The sequence below is a fragment of the Astatotilapia calliptera genome, chromosome 3 (assembly GCF_900246225.1).
Source record: "Astatotilapia calliptera chromosome 3, fAstCal1.2, whole genome shotgun sequence".
In the NCBI taxonomy this organism is placed as follows: Eukaryota; Metazoa; Chordata; class Actinopteri; order Cichliformes; family Cichlidae; genus Astatotilapia; species Astatotilapia calliptera.
Window position 1 is genome coordinate 26,007,829 of NC_039304.1, and position 25,317 is coordinate 26,033,145.

The 25,317-nt window shown below is 39.5% G+C and overlaps 1 protein-coding gene across 1 annotated transcript in view; it reads right to left on the reverse strand.

The window, feature by feature from the left end:
* LOC113019084 (uncharacterized) overlaps positions 1 to 24,853 on the reverse strand; it is a 93,691-nt gene extending 68,838 nt beyond the window's left edge. The window contains exons 1-27 of the mRNA XM_026162596.1: positions 24,799 to 24,853; positions 19,761 to 19,781; positions 18,246 to 18,590; positions 17,810 to 18,121; positions 16,772 to 17,086; positions 16,349 to 16,672; positions 15,919 to 16,230; positions 14,013 to 14,327; positions 13,588 to 13,911; positions 13,156 to 13,467; positions 12,730 to 13,062; positions 12,294 to 12,605; positions 9,885 to 10,199; positions 9,461 to 9,784; positions 9,029 to 9,340; positions 8,591 to 8,935; positions 8,155 to 8,466; positions 5,801 to 6,154; positions 5,365 to 5,676; positions 4,314 to 4,628; positions 3,890 to 4,213; positions 3,458 to 3,769; positions 3,035 to 3,364; positions 2,599 to 2,910; positions 934 to 1,248; positions 507 to 833; positions 83 to 394 (exon numbers count right to left, since the gene is read on the reverse strand). Of these exons, the coding sequence (XP_026018381.1) occupies positions 83 to 394; positions 507 to 833; positions 934 to 1,248; positions 2,599 to 2,910; positions 3,035 to 3,364; positions 3,458 to 3,769; positions 3,890 to 4,213; positions 4,314 to 4,628; positions 5,365 to 5,676; positions 5,801 to 6,154; positions 8,155 to 8,466; positions 8,591 to 8,935; positions 9,029 to 9,340; positions 9,461 to 9,784; positions 9,885 to 10,199; positions 12,294 to 12,605; positions 12,730 to 13,062; positions 13,156 to 13,467; positions 13,588 to 13,911; positions 14,013 to 14,327; positions 15,919 to 16,230; positions 16,349 to 16,672; positions 16,772 to 17,086; positions 17,810 to 18,121; positions 18,246 to 18,590; positions 19,761 to 19,781; positions 24,799 to 24,820 (8,068 nt within the window). The 5' untranslated portion in view covers positions 24,821 to 24,853. The remainder of the gene's footprint in view (positions 1 to 82; positions 395 to 506; positions 834 to 933; positions 1,249 to 2,598; positions 2,911 to 3,034; positions 3,365 to 3,457; positions 3,770 to 3,889; positions 4,214 to 4,313; positions 4,629 to 5,364; positions 5,677 to 5,800; positions 6,155 to 8,154; positions 8,467 to 8,590; positions 8,936 to 9,028; positions 9,341 to 9,460; positions 9,785 to 9,884; positions 10,200 to 12,293; positions 12,606 to 12,729; positions 13,063 to 13,155; positions 13,468 to 13,587; positions 13,912 to 14,012; positions 14,328 to 15,918; positions 16,231 to 16,348; positions 16,673 to 16,771; positions 17,087 to 17,809; positions 18,122 to 18,245; positions 18,591 to 19,760; positions 19,782 to 24,798) is intronic.
* Between the last annotated feature and the right edge of the window lie 464 nt (positions 24,854 to 25,317).

Below are 25,317 nucleotides of genomic sequence, written 5' to 3' on the forward strand. Positions count from 1 at the left end.
AGAACATGAAAAACATTTAAATACAGCCTTACCTCAAAAAAGACTATCTTGCAATATCATGTTGATCCAGCAGTTTTCACACCTGAACAGATGACAGCAGCATCCTGACCATGTCCACATCTGTTTGATCCAAATCCACTGTGTTGACACTCAGTTAGAGAACTTTCATTTCCTGAACAGCTCACATCGCCGAGCCAAATCTGTCCAGTTCCTGCACCAAAGTGAGCTGATTGAGGAACTTCCAGTGCCGTCCCACAGTTTATCTGTCTGCAAACCACCTCAGCATCATTTAAGTCCCAGCCATCATCACAGACTGTTCCCCAGCTGTTACTGTGATAAACTTCAACCCTACCAGAACATCGAGTCGATCCAGATCCAGTTAATCTGATCACACCTTTTATGTAAAAGACATAACACAAACTATATTCCAATACATATCTTAAAGAAAATACAGATGCATAACACTCAAAACATGCAGTTTTTTTCATATCAAAAAGTGTTATCACCTGAACACATGACACCAACATCATCAGAATGTAAACTGCTGTAGTAGTAGTTGTAGTAGTTTCCCCATCCTGAGTGTTGACATTCAGTTACAGAACTTTCATTTCCTGAACAGCTCACACCACTGAGCCAGACCTGTCCAGTTCCTGCACCAAATTTAGATGACGGAGTAGCTTCTAGTGCAGACCCACAGTTTATCTCTCTGCAAACCACCTCAGCATCGTTTAAGTCCCAGCTATAATCAGAGACTGTTCCCCAGACGTTATCATGATGAACTTCAACTCTGCCAGAGCATCGAGATGATCCAGAACCAGCTAATCTAATCAGATCTAAAAGGGAAAGAACATGCAAAATATTATAATAAATCCTTACATCAAAAAAGACTTAATGGAAGACACAAATGAACAGACTAACTGACAGTTTTCTCACCTGAACAGATGACAGCAGCATCCTGACCATGTTCACATCTGTTTGATCCAAATCCACTGTGTTGACACTCAGTTAGAGAACTTTCATTTCCTGAACAGGTCACATTATCAAGCCAGATCTGTCCAGTTCCTGCACCAAAGTGAGCTGATTGAGGAACTTCCAGTGCCGACCCACAGTTTAACTGTCTGCAAACCACCTGAGCATCATTTAAGTCCCAGCCATCATCACAGACTGTTCCCCAGCTGTTATTGTGATAAACTTCAACTCTTCCAGAACATCTAGTCGATCCAGATCCAGTTAAAATGATGGACACAGCTGAAAAAAAAAACACAGAGAAGATATGAAGCGGACCAAACCAAGACTACTTTTAGTTTCCAGCAATAGATTGCCGTGGTCTGCAGCGCCGCGCATGGGAGTCAGACGCAACTGAGCGGCACCCGCAGTCACGCTTCGCCACCTTAAAGTCTGTGCTCTTTCTGCTGTTGTGTTGTCGGGCTGTGAGCTGAAAAGCTACAGCCGGCTGTATGCGTACAACAACCGTGTGTGAAAAGCGGTCGATAAAGAGATGCTGAAAAGCGTGTTCAGGGAAACATCGTCGGGTCTGCTGTGATACTATATGTATACAATAAGACTTATGGTCCCGAACCTCTGCGCACAGCGTCTGCAAATCGGGGCTGTATGAAGTCACTTTCATCTTCACGCAGGACTGTCAGCTGTCATCTGTGAGGCATGAGCGGTGTTTGTTTTTAACATAGTTCACGGTGGAGAACACCTAACGATATTATAAGGATTAGAAGATCCATAATTGGGCAACCTGGGGTCGAAAGTCTCGATAAATGCACAGCATTTCGGCGGGTATACCAGCTTCCGCGACTCTGACGCTTATTTTGAGCGATGAAAAAAATAATAAGATATAATTTTATTTTTATATTTCAAAATCACAATAATCACCAATTTAGAACTATAAGTTTAAAAAAAAGAACTAAACACAAATAAAATACACTTCAGCTAAATACTTCTAATTTATTTTCCCAAACAACCCGGAGCCGCAAAATAAAGACTAAAGAGCCGCATGAGGCTCCGGAGCCACAGGTTGCTGACTGATGGCCTAACCCTAGCCCTTAACATAAACATAACCATAACCTTATTGTAACCCTGACACTAAAACCACATTTTGAGCATCAAGAACGCCTTTACAAGCCTTCTACTTCTGAGGACCGGTTTGTGTGTCCTCACAAGTGACTATTGGTTCTCACAAGTGTAGTAGAATGAAGATGTCGGTCCTCACAAAGATAGCTAGACAGGAACACACACACGCAGATGTCAGGCTGACTTTCCCTCTCTGAAATTATCTTCAATGTGCTGCTCATAAATGTTCATTTGAAACTATTAAAATGTTCCTTTAAGGTATTTAAATGAAATCTCTAATCTTATAAGTTATTTAAAAAGTAATGTATAGCTCTCTGGATCTGAGCTGCGTTTAAAGAGAAAGATGCAAACATTTTACCACTCAAATATTCTACAGTGTGGTTCTTGCACAGATGACTTTAACTGTTCACACTGAATTTCATTATGAAACACACTAATAAGTGGAAAATGTAATTCTAAAAAATTTTTATTTTTACAGTGATTAACATTCATCAGATGATCAAAAGAATATCTCACCTGAACAGATGACAGCAGCATCCTGACCATGTTCACATGTGTTTGATCCAAATCCACTGTGTTGACACTCGGTTAGAGAACTTTCATTTCCTGAACAGGTCACATTGTCAAGCCAGATCTGTCCAGTTCCTGCACCAAAGTGAGCTGATTGAGGAACTTCCAGTGCCGACCCACAGTTTATCTGTCTGCAAACCACCTCAGCATCATTTAAGTCCCAGCCATCATCACAGACTGTTCCCCAGCTGTTATTGTGATAAACTTCAACTCTCCCAGAACATTGACTTGATCCAGATCCAGTTAATCTGATTGGACCTTTTAATGAAAACCACGTGACACAAACGATATTTTAATATATGTCTCTTAAAGAAAACAAAGATACATATCACAAAAAAATACATTAACATGCAGTATGTTCCATGTCAAAAAGTGATGTCACCTGAACAGATGACACCAGCATCATAATAATGTCTATAGTAGTAGTAGTAGTTGTAGTAGGAGTTTCCCCATCCTGAGTGTTGACATTCAGTTAGAGAACTTTCATTTCCTGAACAGCTCACACCACTGAGCCAGACCTGTCCAGTTCCTGCACCAAAGTAAGCTGTTCGAGGAGCTTGTAGTGCAGTCCCACAGTTTAACTGTCTGCAAACCACCTCAGCATCATTTAGGTCCCAGTTATAATCAGAGACTGTTCCCCAGACGTTATTGTGAAAAATTTCAACTCTCCCAGAACATCGGCTCGATCCAGAACCGGCCAACCTGATCAGATCTAAAAGGCAAAGAACATGAAAAACATTTAAATACAGCCTTACCTCAAAAAAGACTATCTTGCAATATCATGTTGATCCAGCAGTTTTCACACCTGAACAGATAACAGCAGCATCCTGACCATGTTCACATCTGTTTGATCCAAATCCACTGTGTTGACACTCAGTTAGAGAACTTTCATTTCCTGAACAGGTCACATCACCGAGCCAAATCTGTCCAGTTCCTGCACCAAAGTGAGCTGATTGAGGAACTTCCAGTGCCGTCCCACAGTTTATCTGTCTGCAAACCACCTGAGCATCATTTAAGTCCCAGCCATCATCACAGACCGTTCCCCAGCTGTTATTGTGATAAACTTCAACTCTGCCAGAACATCGAGTCGATCCAGATCCAGTTAATCTGATCACACCTTTTATGTAAAAGACATAACACAAACTATATTTCAATACATATCTTAAAGAAAATACAGGTGCATAACACTCAAAAATACATTAACATGCAGTTTTTTCATATCAAAAAGTGTTATCACCTGAACACATGACACCAACATCATCAGAATGTAAACTGTAGTAGTAGTTGTAGTACTTTCCCCATCCTGAGTGTTGACATTCAGTTAAAGAACTTTCACTTCCTGAACAGCTCACACCACTGAGCCAGACCTGTCCAGTTCCTGCACCAAATTTAGATGATGGAGTAGCTTCTAGTGCAGACCCACAGTTTATCTCTCTGCAAACCACCTCAGCATCGTTTAAGTCCCAGCTATAATCAGAAACTGTTCCCCAGACATTATCATGATAAACTTCAACTCTGCCAGAGCATCGAGATGATCCAGAACCAGCTAATCTAATCAGATCTAAAAGGGAAAGAACATAAAAAACATTTTAATAAACCCTTACATCAAAAAAGACTTAATGGAAGACACAAATGAACAGACTAACTGACAGTCTTCTTACCTGAACAGATGACAGCAGCATCCTGACCATGTTCACATCTGTTTGATCCAAATCCACTGTGTTGACACTCAGTTAGAGAACTTTCATTTCCTGAACAGGTCACATTGTCAAGCCAGATCTGTCCAGTTCCTGCACCAAAGTGAGCTGATTGAGGAACTTCCATTGCCGACCCACAGTTTAACTGTCTGCAAACCACCTGAGCATCATTTAAGTCCCAGCCATCATCACAGACTGTTCCCCAGCTGTTATTGTGATAAACTTCAACTCTTCCAGAACATCGAGTCGATCCAGATCCAGTTAAAATGATGGACACAGCTGAAAACAAAACACAGAGAAGATATGAAGGGGACCAAACCAAGAATACATTCTGTTTCCAGCCATAGATTCCAAGTTATAGCAGAACGGTAAACTGAAAGGTGTATTTCTGTCAGTCCACACAGCTTGAACCCTAATAAAACAGTCTATAAAAAGTACAGTGGATTCAGTCCTGACCTACAAAGACATTCAGCTCCCAAATTTCTATTATGACAGAGTTTGTGAGGACTGCAGAACATCCACATTAAGAAAGTTGAAGCAGGAGACTTTGTTTGAATTGTTTCAATTACAAGACCTGAAAAGAACTAAGAAAACTTCAAGTTGCAGACTATATCAAATCTTTCAGGGGTATGGTGTCCCTTAAACACACACACACTTCCACGCACATACAGATGTCAGGCTGACTTTCCCTCTCTGAAATTATCTTCCATGTCCTGCTCATAAATGTTCATTTGAAACTATTAAAATGTTCCTTTAAGGTATTTAAATGAAATCTCTAATCTTATAAGTTATTTAAAAAGTAATGTATAGCTCTCTGGATCTGAGCTGCGTTTAAAGAGAAAGATGCAAACATTTTACCACTCAAATATTCTACAGTGTGGTTCTTGCACAGATTACTTTGACTGTTCACACTGAATTTCATTATAAAACACACTAATAAGTGGAAGATGGAAGTCTAAAAAAAGTTATTTTTACAGTGATTAACATTCATCAGATGATCAAAAGAATATCTCACCTGAACAGATGACAGCAGCATCCTGACCATGTTCACATGTGTTTGATCCAAATCCACTGTGTTGACACTTAGTTAGAGAACTTTCATTTCCTGAACAGGTCACATTGTCAAGCCAGATCTGTCCAGTTCCTGCACCAAAGTGAGCTGATTGAGGAACTTCCAGTGCCGACCCACAGTTTATCTGTCTGCAAACCACCTCAGCATCATTTAAGTCCCAGCCATCATCACAGACTGTTCCCCAGCTGTTATTGTGGTAAACTTCAACTCTCCCCGAACATTGACTTGATCCAGATCCAGTTAATCTGATTGGACCTTTTAATGAAAAACACGTGACACAAACGATGTTTTAATGTATGTCCCTTAAAGAAAACAAAGATACATATCACACAAAAATACATTAACATGCAGTATGTTCCATGTCAAAAAGTGATGTCACCTGAACAGATGACACCAGCATCATAATAATGTATATAGTAGTAGTCGTAGTAGTAGTAGTAGTAGTAGTAGTAGTAGTAGTAGGAGTTTCCCCATCCAGAGTGTTGACATTCAGTTAGAGAACTTTCATTTCCTGAACAGCTCACACCACTGAGCCAAATCTGTCCAGTTCCTGCACCAAAGTAAGCTGTTCGAGGAGCTTGTAGTGCAGACCCACAGTTTAACTGTCTGCAAACCACCTCAGCATCATTTAGGTCCCAGTTATAATCAGAGACTGTTCCCCAGATGTTATTGTGAAAGATTTCAACTCTGCCAGAACATCGGCTCGATCCAGAACCAGCCAACCTGATCAGATCTAAAAGGCAAAGAACATGAAAAACATTTAAATACAGCCTTACCTCAAAAAAGACTATCTTGCAATATCATGTTGATCCAGCAGTTTTCACACCTGAACAGATAACAGCAGCATCCTGACCATGTTCACATCTGTTTGATCCAAATCCACTGTGTTGACACTCAGTTAGAGAACTTTCATTTCCTGAACAGCTCACATCACCGAGCCAAATCTGTCCAGTTCCTGCACCAAAGTGAGCTGATTGAGGAACTTCCTGTGCTGTCCCACAGTTTATCTGTCTGCAAACCACCTCAGCGTCATTTAAGTCCCAGCCATCATCACAGACTGTTCCCCAGCTGTTACTGTGATAAACTTCAACCCTACCAGAACATCGAGTCGATCCAGATCCAGTTAATCTGATCACACCTTTTATGTAAAAGACATAACAGAAACTACATTTCAATACATATCTTAAAGAAAATGCAGATGCATAACACTCAAAAATACATTAACATGCAGTTTTTTCACATCAAAAAGTGTTATCACCTGAACACATGACACCAACATCATCAGAATGTAAACTGTAGTAGTAGTTGTAGTACTTTCCCCATCCAGTGTGTCGACATTCAGTTACAGAACTTTCATTTCCTGAACAGCTCACACCACTGAGCCAGACCTGTCCAGTTCCTGCACCAAATTTAGATGATGGAGTAGCTTCTAGTGCAGACCCACAGTTTATCTCTCTGCAAACCACCTCAGCATCGTTTAAGTCCCAGTTATTATCAGAAACTGTTCCCCAGACATTATCATGATAAACTTCAACTCTGCCAGAGCATCGAGATGATCCAGAACCAGCTAATCTAATCAGATCTAAAAGGGAAAGAACATGCAAAATATTATAATAAATCCTTACATCAAAAAAGAGTTAATGGAAGACACAAATGAACAGACTAACTGACAGTTTTCACACCTGAACAGATGACAGCAGCATCCTGACTATGTTCACATCTGTTTGATCCAAATCCACTGTGTTGACACTCAGTTAGAGAACTTTCATTTCCTGAACAGGTCACATTATCAAGCCAGATCTGTCCAGTTCCTGCACCAAAGTGAGCTGATTGAGGAACTTCCAGTGCCGACCCACAGTTTAACTGTCTGCAAACCACCTCAGCATCATTTAAGTCCCAGCCATCATCACAGACTGTTCCCCAGCTGTTATTGTGATAAACTTCAACTCTTCCAGAACATCGAGTCGATCCAGATCCAGTTAAAATGATGGACACAGCTGAAAACAAAACACAGAGAAGATATGAAGGGGACCAAAAATAGAATACTTTCAGTTTCCAGCCATAGATTCCAAGTTATAGCAGAACGGTAAACTGAAAGGTGTAATTCTGTCAGTCCACACAGCTTGAACCCTAATAAAACAGTCTATAAAAAGTCCAATGGATTCACTCCTGACCTACAAAGACATTCAGCTCCCAAATTTCTATTATGACAGAGTTTGTGAGGACTGCAGAACATCCACATTAAGAAAGTTGAAGCAGGAGACTTTGTTTGAATTGTTTCAATTACAAGACCTGAAAAGAACTAAGAAAACTTCAAGTTGTAGACTTTATCAAATCTTTCAGGGGTATGGTGTCCCTTAAACACACACACACTTCCACGCACATACAGATGTCAGGCTGACTTTCCCTCTCTGAAATTATCTTCCATGTCCCACTCATAAATGTTCATTTGAAACTATTAAAATGTTCCTTTAAGGTATTTAAATGAAATCTCTAATCTTATAAGTTATTTAAAAAGTAATGTATAGCTCTCTGGATCTGAGCTGTGTTTAAAGAGAAAGATGCAAACATTTTACCACTCAAATATTCTACAGTTTGGTTCTTGCACAGGTGACTTTGACTGTTCACACTGAATTTCATTATGAAACACACTAATAAGTGGAAGATGGAAGTCTAAAAAAAGTTATTTTTACAGTGATTAACATTCATCAGATGATCAAAAGAATATCTCACCTGAACAGATGACAGCAGCATCCTGAACATGTTCACATGTGTTTGATCCAAATCCACTGTGTTGACACTTAGTTAGAGAACTTTCATTTCCTGAACAGGTCACATTGTCAAGCCAGATCTGTCCAGTTCCTGCACCAAAGTGAGCTGATTGAGGAACTTCCAGTGCCGACCCACAGTTTATCTGTTTGCAAACCACCTGAGCATCATTTAAGTCCCAGCCATCATCACAGACTGTTCCCCAGCTGTTATTGTGGTAAACTTCAACTCTCCCCGAACATTGACTTGATCCAGATCCAGTTAATCTGATTGGACCTTTTAATGAAAAACACGTGACACAAACGATGTTTTAATGTATGTCCCTTAAAGAAAACAAAGATATATATCACACAAAAATACATTAACATGCAGTATGTTCCATGTCGAAAAGTGATGTCACCTGAACAGATGACACCAGCATCATAATAATGTCTATAGTAGTAGTAGTCGTAGTAGTAGTAGTAGTTGTAGTAGGAGTTTCCCCATGCATAGTGTTGACATTCAGTTAGAGAACTTTCATTTCCTGAACAGCTCACACCACTGAGCCAAATCTGTCCAGTTCCTGCACCAAAGTAAGCTGTTCGAGGAGCTTGTAGTGCAGACCCACAGTTTAACTGTCTGCAAACCACCTCAGCATCATTTAGGTCCCAGTTATAATCAGAGACTGTTCCCCAGATGTTATTGTGAAAGATTTCAACTCTGCCAGAACATCGGCTCGATCCAGAACCAGCCAACCTGATCAGATCTAAAAGGCAAAGAACATGAAAAACATTTAAATACAGCCTTACCTCAAAAATGACTATCTTGCAATATCATGTTGATCCAGCAGTTTTCACACCTGAACAGATGACAGCAGCATCCTGACCATGTCCACATCTGTTTGATCCAAATCCACTGTGTTGACACTCAGTTAGAGAACTTTCATTTCCTGAACAGGTCACATCATCGAGCCAAATCTGTCCAGTTCCTGCACCAAAGTGAGCTGATTGAGGAACTTCCAGTGCCGTCCCACAGTTTATCTGTCTGCAAACCACCTCAGCATCATTTAAGTCCCAGCCATCATCACAGACTGTTCCCCAGCTGTTACTGTGATAAACTTCAACCCTACCAGAACATCGAGTCGATCCAGATCCAGTTAATCTGATCACACCTTTTATGTAAAAGACATAACACAAACTATATTTCAATACATATCTAAAAGAAAATGCAGATGCATAACACTCAAAAAAACATTAACATGCAGTTTTTTCATATCAAAAAGTGTTATCACCTGAACACATGACACCAACATCATCAGAATGTAAACTGTAGTAGTCGTTGTAGTAGTTTCCCCATCCAGTGTGTTGACATTCAGTTACAGAACTTTCATTTCCTGAACAGCTCACACCACTGAGCCAGACCTGTCCAGTTCCTGCACCAAATTTAGATGATGGAGAAGCTTCAAGTGCAGACCCACAGTTTATCTCTCTGCAAACCACCTCAGCATCGTTTAAGTCCCAGTTATTATCAGAAACTGTTCCCCAGACATTATCATGATAAACTTCAACTCTGCCAGAGCATCGAGATGATCCAGAACCAGCTAATCTAATCAGATCTAAAAGGGAAAGAACATGAAAAACATTATAATAAATCCTTACATCAAAAAAGACTTAATGGAAGACACAAATGAACAGACTAACTGACAGTTTTCACACCTGAACAGATGACAGCAGCATCCTGACTATGTTCACATGTGTTTGATCCAAATCCACTGTGTTGACACTCAGTTAGAGAACTTTCATTTCCTGAACAGGTCACATTGTCAAGCCAGATCTGTCCAGTTCCTGCACCAAAGTGAGCTGATTGAGGAACTTCCAGTGCCGACCCACAGTTTAACTGTCTGCAAACCACCTGAGCATCATTTAAGTCCCAGCCATCATCACAGACTGTTCCCCAGCTGTTATTGTGATAAACTTCAACTCTTCCAGAACATCGAGTCGATCCAGATCCAGTTAAAATGATGGACACAGCTGAAAACAAAACACAGAGATGATATGAAGGGGACCAAACAAAGAATACTTTTAGTTTACAGCCATAGATTCCAAGGTATAGCAGAACGGTAAACTGAAAGGTGTAATTCTGTCAGTCCACACAGCTTGAACCCTAATAAAACAGTCTATAAAAAGTCAAATGGATTCACTCCTGACCTACAAAGACATTCAGCTCCCAAATTTGTATTATGACAAAGTTTGTGAGGACTGCAGAACATCCACATTAAGAAAGTTGAAGCAGGAGACTTTGTTTGAATTGTTTCAATTACAAGACCTGAAAAGAACTAAGAAAACTTCAAGTTGCAGACTATATCAAATCTTTCAGGGGTATGGTCTCCCTTAAACACACACACACTTCCACGCACATACAGATGTCAGGCTGACTTTCCCTCTCTGAAATTATCTTCCATGTCCCACTCATAAATGTTCATTTGAAACTATTAAAATGTTCCTTTAAGGTATTTAAAATGAAATCTCTAATCTTATATGTTATTTTAAAAGTAATGTATAGCTCTCTGGATCTGAGCTGCGTTTAAAGAGAAAGATGCAAACATTTTACCACTCAAATATTCTACAGTGTGGTTCTTGCACAGATTACTTTGACTGTTCACACTGAATTTCATTATGAAACACACTAATAAGTGGAAGATGAATAGAATTCAACTTTATTGTCATTGCACATGCACAGGTACAAGGCAACAAAATGCAGTTTGCATCCATCCAGAAGTGCTTTAGTGATATAGATATATTACTAGGGATGGGTGCCGGTGTCCAGTGCCATCATGGCACCGGTTCTGACATAAACGGTAGTAACCAGACCGAAAAGCAGCGCACATTTCGGTACTTTATTTCGGTGCTTTTTTTTCCTGAGCTGTAATACACTTCTAGCCAATCATTTTGCGTTTCCGAGGATAGTAGGCAGGTCCAGGTACGTACGTTTTTTTTAGAGCAGAGCTACAGATAAAAATGTCCAAGGCGAAGCGGTCAAAAGTCTGGCTGTACTTCACAGCAAAATATGCAAACTCAGCAGCTTGCAACAAGTGCTTTAAGCTGATACTGTGATACTGTCAAAGGAGGAAACACCTCAAATCTTATGAAACACCTGGCAACGTATAGCGTTTTTTTTAAAAGCCGAGAAATGCGCCGTATTTGATAGCTTGCTGCGAGACCTCACACCGAGCACATCTACTGCGGGTGTGGTGCCTGTTATCGGACCTGGAGTTAGCAACATCCCCAAAAAACACGAAGAGGAGAGTCCTGGCCCCTAGCCCTGCCAGTGTAGCAGAAATGATGAGGATGATGATGATGATGGCAGCAGCAGCCGTTCTTCTCTGCGTGAGTAGCTTAATGTTGTTCGTGTGTAATTTACGTTGAGTAGGCTAACCACGTTATTACATTAATGCATGTAAGGTGAACTAGCAAACATCATCATAGCTACATGCGGCTGTCTTCTTGGTTGATGGCAGATACTCCCTTCACCCTGGCCAAAAAGGCTAAAATGACCAAAGAAAATGTGGAAAACAGTTAAACATGAGAGGTTTTGGACAAAGTTTGTGTTTTTTCCATTGATTAAGCACTGCTTCCAGCCAAGAGTGATACCATATATGCCCCATAGCTGCAGAAAAGGCTAACATTGTTATCTTTTTACAAAAAACAGCTGAACATGAGAGGTTTTTGGACCAATTTTGTGTTCTCCATTCTTTAAGCACCGGTTTGAGCACCGTTTGAGCATTGGCACCATTTCAAAAGTACCGATTTGGCATCGATATCGGATAAAACCTAAACGATACCCATCCCTATATATTACAATATATATTAGCAATAATATAGATATGTGAATATATTACAGAAATGGGTCTATTATGGCATGTTATAATGTACACGGTATGAAGTATGTTGTGAATATTCTATAACTGTAAGTATGTACAGGCTGTAGTGAGTACAAGCTATATACAGGATATGAACAGGATATAAATATGAAAAACTATACAGAATATGAAATAAATGGAAGTCTAAAACAAAGTTATTTTTACAGTGATTAACATTCATCAGATGATCAAAAGAATATCTCACCTGAACAGATGACAGCAGCATCCTGACCATGTTCACATCCATTTGATCCAAATCCACTGTGTTGACACTCAGTTAGAGAACTTTCATTTCCTGAACAGGTCACATTGTCAAGCCAGATCTGTCCAGTTCCTGCACCAAAGTGAGCTGATTGAGGAACTTCCAGTGCCGACCCACAGTTTAACTGTCTGCAAACCACCTCAGCATCATTTAAGTCCCAGCCATCATCACAGACTGTTCCCCAGCTGTTATTGTGATAAACTTCAACTCTTCCAGAACATCGAGTCGATCCAGATCCAGTTAATCTGATTGGACCTTTTAATGAAAAACATATGACACAAATAATGTTTTAATATATGTCCCTTAAAGAAAACAAAGATACATATCACACAAAAATACATTAACATGCAGTATGTTCCATGTCAAAAAGTGATGTCACCTGAACAGATGACACCAGCATCATAATAATGTCTATAGTAGTAGTAGTAGTTGTTGTAGTAGGAGTTTCCCCATGCAGAGTGTTGACATTCAGTTAGAGAACTTTCATTTCCTGAACAGCTCACACCACTGAGCCAAACCTGTCCAGTTCCTGCACCAAAGTAAGCTGTTCGAGGAGCTTGTAGTGCAGACCCACAGTTTAACTGTCTGCAAACCACCTCAGCATCATTTAGGTCCCAGTTATAATCAGAGACTGTTCCCCAGACGTTATTGTGAAAGATTTCAACTCTGCCAGAACATCGGCTCGATCCAGAACCAGCCAACCTGATCAGATCTAAAAGGCAAAGAACACGAAAAACATTTAAATACAGCCTTACCTCAAAAATGACTATCTTGCAATATCATGTTGATCCAGCAGTTTTCACACCTGAACAGATGACAGCAGCATCCTGACCATGTTCACATCTGTTTGATCCAAATCCACTGTGTTGACACTCAGTTAGAGAACTTTCATTTCCTGAACAGGTCACATCACCGAGCCAAATCTGTCCAGTTCCTGCACCAAAGTGAGCTGATTGAGGAACTTCCTGTGCCGACCCACAGTTTATCTGTCTGCAAACCACCTGAGCGTCATTTAAGTCCCAGCCATCATCACAGACTGTTCCCCAGCTGTTACTGTGATAAACTTCAACCCTACCAGAACATCGAGTCGATCCAGATCCAGTTAATCTGATCACACCTTTTATGTAAAAGACATAACACAAACTACATTTCAATACATATCTAAAAGAAAATACAGATGCATAACACTCAAAAATACATTAACATGCAGTTTTTTCATATCAAAAAGTGTTATCACCTGAACACATGACACCAACATCATCAGAATGTAAACTGTAGTAGTTGTTGTAGTAGTTTCCCCATCCTGAGTGTTGACATTCAGTTACAGAACTTTCATTTCCTGAACAGCTCACACCACTGAGCCAGACCTGTCCAGTTCCTGCACCAAATTTAGATGACGGAGTAGCTTCTAGTGCAGACCCACAGTTTATCTCTCTGCAAACCACCTCAGCATCGTTTAAGTCCCAGTTATTATCAGAAACTGTTCCCCAGACATTGTCATGATAAACTTCAACTCTGCCAGAGCATCGAGATGATCCAGAACCAGCTAATCTAATCAGATCTAAAAGGGAAAGAACATGAAAAACATTTTTAATAAATCCTTACATCAAAAAAGACTTAATGGAAGACACAAATGAACAGACTAACTGACAGTTTTCTCACCTGAACAGATGACAGCAGCATCCTGACTATGTTCACATGTGTTTGATCCAAATCCACTGTGTTGACACTCAGTTAGAGAACTTTCATTTCCTGAACAGGTCACATTGTCAAGCCAAATCTGTCCAGTTCCTGCACCAAAGTGAGCTGATTCAGGAACTTTCAGTGCCGACCCACAGTTTAACTCTCTGCAAACCACCTGAGCATCATTTAAGTCCCAGCCATCAAGACAGACTGTTCCCCAGCTGTTACTGTGATAAACTTCAACTCTGCCAGAACATCGAGTCGATCCAGATCCAGTTAAAATGATGGACACAGCTGAAAACAAAACACAGAGAAGATATGAAGGGGACCAAACAAAGAATACTTTCAGTTTCCAGCCATAGATTCCAAGGTATAGCAGAACGGTAAACTGAAAGGTGTAATTCTGTCAGTCCACACAGCTTGAACCCTAATAAAACAGTCTATAAAAAGTACAATGGATTCAGTCCTGACCTACAAAGACATTCAGCTCCCAAATTTGTATTATGACAGAGTTTGTGAGGACTCCAGAACATCCACATTAAGAAAGTTGAAGCAGGAGACTTTGTTTGAATTGTTTCAATTACAAGACCTGAAAAGAACTAAGAAAACTTCAAGTTGCAGACTATATCAAATCTTTCAGGGGTATGGTGTCCCTTAAACACACACACACTTCCACGCACATACAGATGTCAGGCTGACTTTCCCTCTCTGAAATTATCTTCCATGTCCCACTCATAAATGTTCATTTGAAACTATTAAAATGTTCCTTTAAGGTATTTAAAATGAAATCTCTAATCTTATATGTTATTTAAAAAGTAATGTATAGCTCTCTGGATCTGAGCTGCGTTTAAAGAGAAAGATGCAAACATTTTACCACTCAAATATTCTACAGTGTGGTTCTTGCACAGGTGACTTTAACTGTTCACACTGAATTTCATTATGAAACACACTAATAAGTGGAAAATGTAATTCTAAAAAAAAGTTATTTTTATAGTGATTAACATTCATCAGATGATCAAAAGAATATCTCACCTGAACAGATGACAGCAGCATCCTGACCATGTTCACATGTGTTTGATCCAAATCCACTGTGTTGACACTCAGTTAGAGAACTTTCATTTCCTGAACAGGTCACATTGTCAAGCCAGATCTGTCCAGTTCCTGCACCAAAGTGAGCTGATTGAGGAACTTCCAGTGCCGACCCACAGTTTATCTGTCTGCAAACCACCTGAGCATCATTTAAGTCCCAGCCATCATCACAGACTGTTCCCCAGCTGTTACTGTGATAAACTTCAACTCTCCCAGAACATTGACTTGATCCAGATCCGGTTAATCTGATTGGGCCTTTTAATGAAAAACACGTAACACAAACGATGTTTTAATATATGTCCCTTAAAGAAAACAAAGATACATATGACACAAACATAAATTAACATGCAGTATGTTCCATGTCGAAAAGTGATATCACCTGAACAGATGACACCAGCATCATAATAATGTCTATCGTAGTAGTAGTAGTAGTAGTTTCCCCATCCAGAGTGTTGACATTCAGTTAGAGAACTTTCATTTCCTGAACAGCTCACACCACTGAGCCAAATCTGTCCAGTTCCTGCACCAAAGTAAGCTGTTCGAGGAGCTTGTAGTGCAGTCCCACAGTTTAACTGTCTGCAAACCACCTCAGCATCATTTAGGTCCCAGTTATAATCAGAGACTGTTCCCCAGATGTTATTGCGAAAGATTTCAACTCTGCCAGAACATCGGCTCGATCCAGAACCAGCCAACCTGATCAGATCTAAAAGGCAAAGAACATGAAAAACATTTAAATACAGCCTTACCTCAAAAATGACTATCTTGCAATATCATGTTGATCCAGCAGTTTTCACACCTGAACAGATGACAGCAGCATCCTGACCATGTTCACATCTGTTTGATCCAAATCCACTGTGTTGACACTCAGTTAGAGAACTTTCATTTCCTGAACAGGTCACATCACTGAGCCAAATCTGTCCAGTTCCTGCAACAAAGTGAGCTGATTGAGGAACTTCCAGTGCTGTCCCACAGTTTATTTGTCTGCAAACCACCTCAGCATCATTTAAGTCCCAGCCATCATCACAGACTGTTCCCCAGCTGTTACTGTGATAAACTTCAACTCTGCCAGAACATCGAGTCGATCCATATCCAGTTAATCTGATCACACCTTTTATGTAAAAGACATAACACAAACTATATTTCAATGCATATCTTAAAGAAAATACAGATGCATGACTGTAAAAAATATAAGCATGCAGATTATTCATATCAAAAAGTGTTATCACCTGAACAAATGACACCAACATCATCAGAATGTAAACTGTAGTAGTAGTTGTAGTAGTTTCCCCATCCAGTGTGTTGACATTCAGTTAAAGAACTTTCATTTCCTGAACAGCTCACACCACTGAGCCAGACCTGTCCAGTTCCTGCACCAAATTTAGATGATGGAGTAGCTTCTAGTGCAGACCCACAGTTTATCTCTCTGCAAACCACCTCAGCATCGTTTAAGTCCCAGTTATTATCAGAAACTGTTCCCCAGACATTATCATGATAAACTTCAATTCTGCCAGAGCATCGAGATGATCCAGAACCAGCTAATCTAATCAGATCTAAAAGGCAAAGAACATGAAAAATGATATAGTAAATCCTTACATCAAAAAGATTTAATAGAAGACACAAATGAACAGACTAACTGACAGTTTTCTCACCTGAACAGATGACAGCAACATCCTGACCATGTTCACATCTGTTTGATCCAAATCCACTGTGTTGACACTCAGTTAGAGAACTTTCATTTCCTGAACAGGTCACATTATCAAGCCAGATCTGTCCAGTTCCTGCACCAAAGTGAGCTGATTGAGGGACTTCCAGTGCCGACCCACAGTTTAACTGTCTGCAAACCACCTCAGCATCATTTAAGTCCCAGCCATCATCACAGACTGTTCCCCAGCTGTTACTGTGATAAACTTCAACTCTTCCAGAACATCGAGTCGATCCAGATCCAGTTAAAATGATGGACACAGCTGAAAACAAAACACAGAGATGATATGAAGGGGACCAAACCAAGAATACATTCTGTTTCCAGCCATAGATTCCAAGTTATAGCAGAACAGTAAACTGAAAGGTGTAATTCTGTCAGTCCACACAGCTTGAACCCTAATAAAACAGTCTATAAAAAGTCCAATGGATTCACTCCTGACCTACAAAGACATTCAGCTCCCAAATTTGTATTATGACAAAGTTTGTGAGGACTGCAGAACATCCACATTAAGAAAGTTGAAGCAGGAGACTTTGTTTGAATTGTTTCAATTACAAGACCTGAAAAGAACTAAGAAAACTTCAAGTTGCAGACTTTATCAAATCTTTCAGGGGTATGGTCTCCCTTAAACACACACACACGCAGATGTCAGGTTGACTTTCCCTCTGAAAATATCGTCCATGTCCCGCTCATAAATGTTCATTTAAAACTATTAAAATGTTCCTTTAAGATATTTAAAATGAAATCTGTCATCTTGTAAGTTATTTAAAGAGTAATGTATAGCTCTCTGGATCTGAGCTGCGTTTATAGAGAAAGATGCAAACGTTTTACCACTCAAATACTCAACAGTGTGGTTCTTGCACAGATGACTTTAACTGTTCACACTGAATTTCATTAGAAAACACACTAATAAGTGGAAGACGGAAGTCTAAAAAAAGTTATTTTTACAGTGATTAACATTCATCTGATGATCAAAAGAATATTTCACCTGAACAGATGACAGCAGCATCCTGACCATGTTCACATGTGTTTGAACCAAATCCACTGTGTTGACACTCAGTTAGAGAACTTTCACTTCCTGAACAGGTCACATTGTCAAGCCAGATCTGTCCAGTTCCTGCACCAAAGTGAGCTGATTGAGGAACTTCCAGTGCCGACCCACAGTTTATCTGTCTGCAAACCACCTCAGCATCATTTAAGTCCCAGCCATCATTACAGACTGTTCCCCAGCTGTTATTGTGATAAACTTCAACTCTCCCAGAACATTGACTTGATCCAGATCCAGTTAATCCGATCGGACCTTTTAATGAAAAACACGTGACACAAAATATGTTTTAATATATGTCCCTTAAAGAAAACAAAGATACATATCACACAAAAATACATTAACATGCAGTATGTTCCATGTCAAAAAGTGATTTCACCTGAACAGATGACACCAGCATCATAATAATGTCCAATGTTGTAGTAGTAGTTGTAGTAGTTGTTGTAGTAGTAGGAGTTTCCCCATCCAGAGTGTTGACATTCAGTTAGAGAACTTTCATTTCCTGAACAGCTCACACCACTGAGCCAAATCTGTCCAGTTCCTGCACCAAAATAAGCTGTTCGAGGAGCTTGTAGTGCAGACCCACAGTTTAACTGTCTGCAAACCACCTCAGCATCATTTAGGTCCCAGTTATAATCAGAGACTGTTCCCCAGATGTTATTGTGAAAGATTTCAACTCTGCCAGAACATCGGCTCGATCCAGAACCGGCCAACCTGATCAGATCTAAAAGGCAAAGAACATGAAAAATACATTAATGTATTCTTCAAAAATGCAGTACACAAACAAAAAAGGCTTACTTGCAATTAATCTGATCACACCTTGTATGTAAAAGATATAACACAAACTATATTTCAATATACATCCCTTAAAGAAAATATAGATGCATAACAGTCAAAAACACAGTGACATGCAGTATTAGGGCTTGGTATTACAATTGATTTCTACAATTCATTCGATACCGATTCGATTCAATTTTGACTCATATAGTCAGAAATATTATAATTATCATGATCATTTATCAGTACACAACCATATTTTTATATCTATGTATAAAAATAAAGCTGACACGCATGAAACTTCGTCAGAGGTGTAAACATCACAGCAGATGTGTCATGGTACTGGGTCGCGGAACCCGTGCTTTGTGTTCATTGGTGAACTGACAGTTCAGATTATTATTAGGATTTATGGTTCTCTGGTTATGGTACATCCAGTCCCTGGATTGTGGTTTCTGTTTTTTATCATCTCTGTGCTTCAGGTTCCTATGTTTCCACATCTTAGTGTCTAGTCTGCAACTTAGTACTTTGTCTGAGTTTCCTTTTTTACTTTGGTAGTCCTTGTCCCATGTTTATGGTTTCAGTTCTGCAGTTCTGTTATCCCAGCTATGATTCCCTCCTATCTCTGATACTCTGATTACACCAGCCCTGTGTTTTTCCCTGCCCGCTGTCGTTCCTCAGTCATCATGTTTTGTCAGTGTCAGAGTCCTGGGTCTCCTGACCCAGCGTTTTTAGTTCTTTGTGATTTTTGTATTATTGTACTTGTGTGTGATTTATTCTAGGGTTTCTAGTTTTGATCCCTTGCCCTTCATGTCTCTCTGTGTCCCCTCTGTTCTGTGTAAGTCTGTGTCTGCATGTTTGAGTTTCCCTCTGTGTCTTTCTGTTCATCGAGTTTTTTTTAACTTTCTGAACTCATTATTTTTTAAGGAAACTAAAATTACACCGTAGCACCAAAAAAGGTTAAATTTAGAAGATTGCACACTAAGTCACGGGCTGTATTAGAAAATGTAACTGATGGTGGCATTTCTGTCTTGTTATCAAATATGTAAAAAAAAAAAACAATCAAACATGAAACTTGATGATTTTGTAAATTGTAACAAAATGCTTTTTTTTTGCTCACCTGGCAGCTGTGCGTGACAACCTGAAAAGTGGAAAAAGACAAACCCAGTTTAGAGCAGAAGATGTTTTGCACTTGTGAGAAAGAAAATAGGTGAAACTTAACATTAAAGTCTTTTCTTCATAATTCTTAAATTAAAATATTTTTCACAAAAAATCAAAATCCGACAAACTCCATTTAATTTTAAACTGCTACCCTGTCATATCTGATAGGAATTTGGCACCCATAGTTTTTCTCACCACCCAGCACAAAAGAATTGTACTTAATAATATATTATTTAATAACTGATTAAACTCTTGAATACTGTTGAGATTAAATTATTTGAAGTACCTCAATTCTATACTTTGGATTAACTAAAATTCCATATAACCATATAGTGTAGTATTAAGTGGACACAGCCCTGAAAAATAAAGGCATTAGACTACGTGTCCTTAGGGGGTAGATTCTCGATTGAAATCAGCCTGTATGAGAGTGGGCCCGAGTTCTTTTGCTAGTTGGATTCCGAGCTGAGATAGCTCATTGTAGTGCCTAGAGACTGTGTGGGTCAATTTTGGGTTAGTAAATTAGGCTTAAAGTTGAACCTTGCGTCTAAAACCGTGTGTTTGGGTGTGTGCAGAGTGAGACGCGCTCTACAATAGTGTGTGAGCACTACAATAGTGCGGAGCAAGAGAATTTTGTTAACAACTGCAGGTTGATGTCTGCTGGCCATAAAGTGTAAAATTGACTGTGACTGTTTAGATTAAAAGGACTTTAAGAGTCTCATATGTTGTGACCTGTCTCACAGGAAAGTGAGTTATTTTGTGTTGTTAAATAGCAGCTGAAAAAAGAGGCGGGTTGGATTGGCATAGTAGATCTCCGCAGCTGTGTGTGTGTGTGTGGAATAGAATGTGACAGGTATCATGTCACATTCTAGGAGAGGAGAAGTGTTTCTCAGAGTGGAGTGAGCCAGACTGACAGAAGGAGGAAGAGCAAACGGCCCAACTCAGAGGGGAGGAGCTGAGTGTGAGGTGGAACCAAGGAGGAGCTAGGAGAAGCAGTCTGTGTGACAGCGGGGGAAAAGTGCCTAAAACAGAGAGTCAAGAGCAAAAAAAGGGGGGGGGGGGGGATTATTATGAATTATGCACAAAAGCTGAAGCAGAACAGGATGAATTGGAAAAATATTTAAATTAGCAACAAAGAGAAATGTGTTTCAAGAGTGTCAAATAACGAGGGATGAAATATTAAATAAATCTCTTAGTGTGTTAATACAGGTGACTACGGACCTGGATCAACCCCCTCCACGAGCACATCGGCCAGAACATAATGATAGATATAATAATTGGAACCACAACGAGGCCATGTTTTGGCTGAAAATTCACAGCTTCACCTTCATGTATATGTTATTCTGAAAAGAAGCTTCAAGGACGGTCAATCTGAAGCTGCCCTGAAAACAAAGGGGAGCTTCAGAGCAAAAGCATCAACGTCAAGAGTCAACACCAAGTGAACAGATAACAACGCTGCCCTAAATTTCTTTTTTTTTTTTTTTTTCTCTTCTTTTTCCCTGAGTACATTCATTACCTCATTGTGACCTCCTCCTCTGCAATAGCTTAATGACACTTGAGTGGAGAATTCATACCACCAGCTGTTTACCTAGATGTACAAAGTACTAATATTCATGCAATGATAGTAGCTCAAAATGCACAAATATGACCAATTGGCATTGCCATCCTTCAGCGTGGCTCTAAAAATGCATAGCCATATTATGGTACATCATTAGTTTGTCACTATAACCAGTACATTCTCAAATGCTAAATTCCAGAAAAATCTAGATAAATTGGTTTCATAGTTGGTGGCTGATGCTGCATTAATAAATGGTTATTTCTCACGTAATCTATTTCTTACATAATCTATTATGAAGAAAGTCATTGCAGGATTCAATTATGGTGACACATAGGTTTTATTACTCACTGTGGAACAGGGTTGAAAAAGAGAGTATTTGTTTACGCCTTTATTTACACAATACTACATTATAAAATAGTTTCTTTTGATCTTTTCATTTGAAAATGTATGTTATCCATTATCGGAGCCATAAATTTCAAAGGGTTCAGCAGAATGTACAAATACTATTGCAGATGGAAGCATGCGTTCTTGATCACAGGCTGAGAGGATCACCTGCAACATCATTGTGTGTGAATGATGAGTCTGAGTGTGCGCTCTGAGTCTCACATTTGAAATGGCTAAGGAAGAAAATAGTGAAAGACATAAGACAAAGCTGAAGAGGTACGGCTAGACACCAAGTTTAGGTGGAGTTTATTTTCGTTGTGCTGACTTTTTACAGTCAGTTACAGTAACATGTACTGCGTACTAGCTAGCATGACAGAGTTTCTATACAGCTGGGTGGGTGCTATGATGTTACTGATAGTGAACTTTATTTTATTCATAAGGTTAGTTAGTAGAGTTGCCAACCGTCCCGTAAAAAACGAAATTGTCCTGTATTCAGAGAAAATATTACGTATTTCTTATTGAGGTGAAAACGAACAAATATTGTCCCGTACTTCAGCTAGAATGGAAAAAGACACAAAGCTGGATGTCTGTGAAGGTTCTCAGTCATCCAGGTCATCGTAGTCAAAGGAGCTTGCAAAGAAAAGCGTCTGGACTTCTTTAAGTTGCTTGAAGACGTTTCACCTCTCATCCGAGAAGCTTCTTCAGTTCTAAGGTCAAATGGTGGAGAGTCCCAGATTTAAACCTAGTGGGAGTAACCCCCCACAGAGGGACAAAAGGACCCCCTGATGATCCTCTAATCGCCTGAGCCAAGGTGTGAAACTGGGTGTGGGTCCCAATCAGCCAGAGTTTTGGGTGTGTTCATTGTGAAACCTGGCCCCACCTTATCATGCGAATTCCTGAGGTCAGATGGTCCAGGATGTGAGTGGGCGTTAAGGCGTCTGGGAAGGGATCTCAAAACTGGATTATAGATGGCAGACAGCTGGTGTCGTAAACCCCCGCCTCTGTTCAAAGATGGTCGCTCACAGTGGACATAGATGGCTTCTTTCACTCCTCTAAGGTGGGGCCAGGTTTCACAATGAACACACCCGAAACTCTGGCTGATTTTTATCTGATATAAAATGTATAGAAATCATACATATACCAACAAGACTGTACATCACTGTCACAACAGCGTTTGTTTTCATTCAAAGGCTTTATGGCTTTTCCTATAATACATGGTGGGCCGGTCTCTAGTCAAAATGCCCGGTTTTTTGTCCCAGTCCAGCCCTGGGTGGAACTATGCCAGCTGACCCCATACTCTCCAGAATTGTGGAGCACTTGTGGGCAACCAGTAAATATGATGTGGGGAAAATGAACAGAGGTAGTGACTCTCAAGTCTCAGTTCAGACCAGTTAAGCATCAGCATTTAAATAAAGCAAGGAGCAGTGACAATAGCACTGCCTGTTATGGTAGCGAGAGTTCTAGACCCTACATCATATTGTCTTATTAGGAGTGGAAGGTTTTATGGTTCATTTGGTGAGAGGAAAATAGTTTACGTTTGGGCGTGTCCTGAAATAGGCTTAATAGTTTATATATAACAGTGCACTTAGAAGGACCTGTCAGGCATCATTCTCCGGTGGTGATGTCTTGTTGATAATTGAATAATCATCTCTCTTTCTCTTTCTCTCTCTCTTTCTCTTTTAAGCAGGCTTGCAAGATTGGAATTAACAGTGCTGTAAAACATTTTCTTGAGAGCAAATATAAGGTGAGCTTATCTATGTGGGACACGATTAGATGGTAAGTCCCTGCCTAAAAGGATTGCAGCGAGTCAGTCCAGTCCAAAATCATAAAGAATTGTTTTTTTCTTTTAAAACTGATGACATCATCTTGCTGTTAATGGATACGCGAATATTTTGTGCGTGAGACTCCATTATCAGCAATACCTGGTATGGATGCGTGTCAATGAATACGTGTGACTAGTCTGAAGATGTGAACTAAAGTTTTGACAGACTTGAAAATTGAGATTAAAGACTGGACTTATTTTAGGATTAGTAATTTCCAATGCCTAATTCACCCTAGTGGTAAAAAGAGTGTATTTAGGTGTGTTTTCAGTAGGAGCAGGAGGACGAGAGACCAGGGGATAACTGTAGCTTCTCGTGAGTGTGTGGAACTGCAGACTTAACCCTTTGGCTGCTAATTTTGAGTTACTGATTTTTACATGAAGAGAACTGTGTTTTATTGGCTGTGTTTTGATTTGGGTATCAAATTGTATTGTTGGGAGATGCCAAATGCTACAGTGAAGAAAACGTTTGACATCGCTCACGTGACATTTGTGTATATATGTACAAACATTTTAATAATTCAATAATAATTATCACTTAAGTTATAATTTATGGTTGTTTTAGGTCAGTCTGTCCAGTATTGTAATAATAATTATCTTAATAATATTCTGATGGCCTCAGGTCGACAGTTATTTTATTTTATATATTATGCATTTGTTAATAAAAACTTGTAATTGTGACAGATTTACAGTGAGCTCATTTTCACTCTCTTGTCAAAGTGTTTCACAGACAAAGTGTGCTTTGTCCTTGGTACTGTGACACTCCAAAGGTGAGACTTGTCTGATCACTAACATATCTCATGGAGATATTTACAGCAGCCTTTACAAAGAGAAAAAGTTATTTCGATTTTGAATTCATTAAATCTGCACTGCTAGTGATCACTTGTCAGTATGAACACTGCAAAATATAACCTGCACAGCTAACAAAACATACTAACCTGAAATCCTAAACTAGTAAAGAAGAAACTGGCTAAACTGAGTCAAACACATATTATATTCTCAGATGTCTTCTCAGTGTGAACATTTGCGTATGGTTTCAGATTTTAAACAGTCAATGAGTTTAACTAATTTACTTTTATAACATTATAATGTTAGACGATGATGATGATGATTATTATTATTATTATTATGACGGTATTAGAATAGTTAGAATAGTTTAGAATAGTTAACATTTATGCTTTTAATTAATTCTAATTAAACTAGTTAATGAGAAAAAAATAAGTGAAGAAAAATCCTCACCTTTGCAAAAGAGTATGATCATCAAATTAAACCAGCACACAAGCTGTTGCAGAGCCATTGCCGACTACATCTCTTTCACATTGTCTTAGACTTTAAATCCCTAGAAAACTTGCTCCGCCCATGGCGACATTCTTTACTCCTAAACCATTATTAGCGTCATGAGAAAAAGGTCAAACACAATGGTCTTGGTACCTGTATAGTCTGGTGAAAAAATGCTTTCACTGTGATGTTGTGTAGCCAGTTGGACCACATTTCTACACAAAGCTCCTCAACGGACTTTAGTCTTTAAAACTATGATTCAGAAATGATTGTTTTTACTATTGTTGATGTTGTTTTGTTTTTTAAAGCAGGTTTGCTTTTGTTTTATTGTCAGTAGTATTGCCAACTTGTATTTGATAGTCATGGTCCCAGCACTTCCTGGGGTCCACTCCCCAATCTTAATTTCGTGTATTGCTCTCTCTTTTCTGGGGTAGTTATGGGCTGGCTGTTCTCGCTGCATGGAGCTGCCTGCTGCTAGAG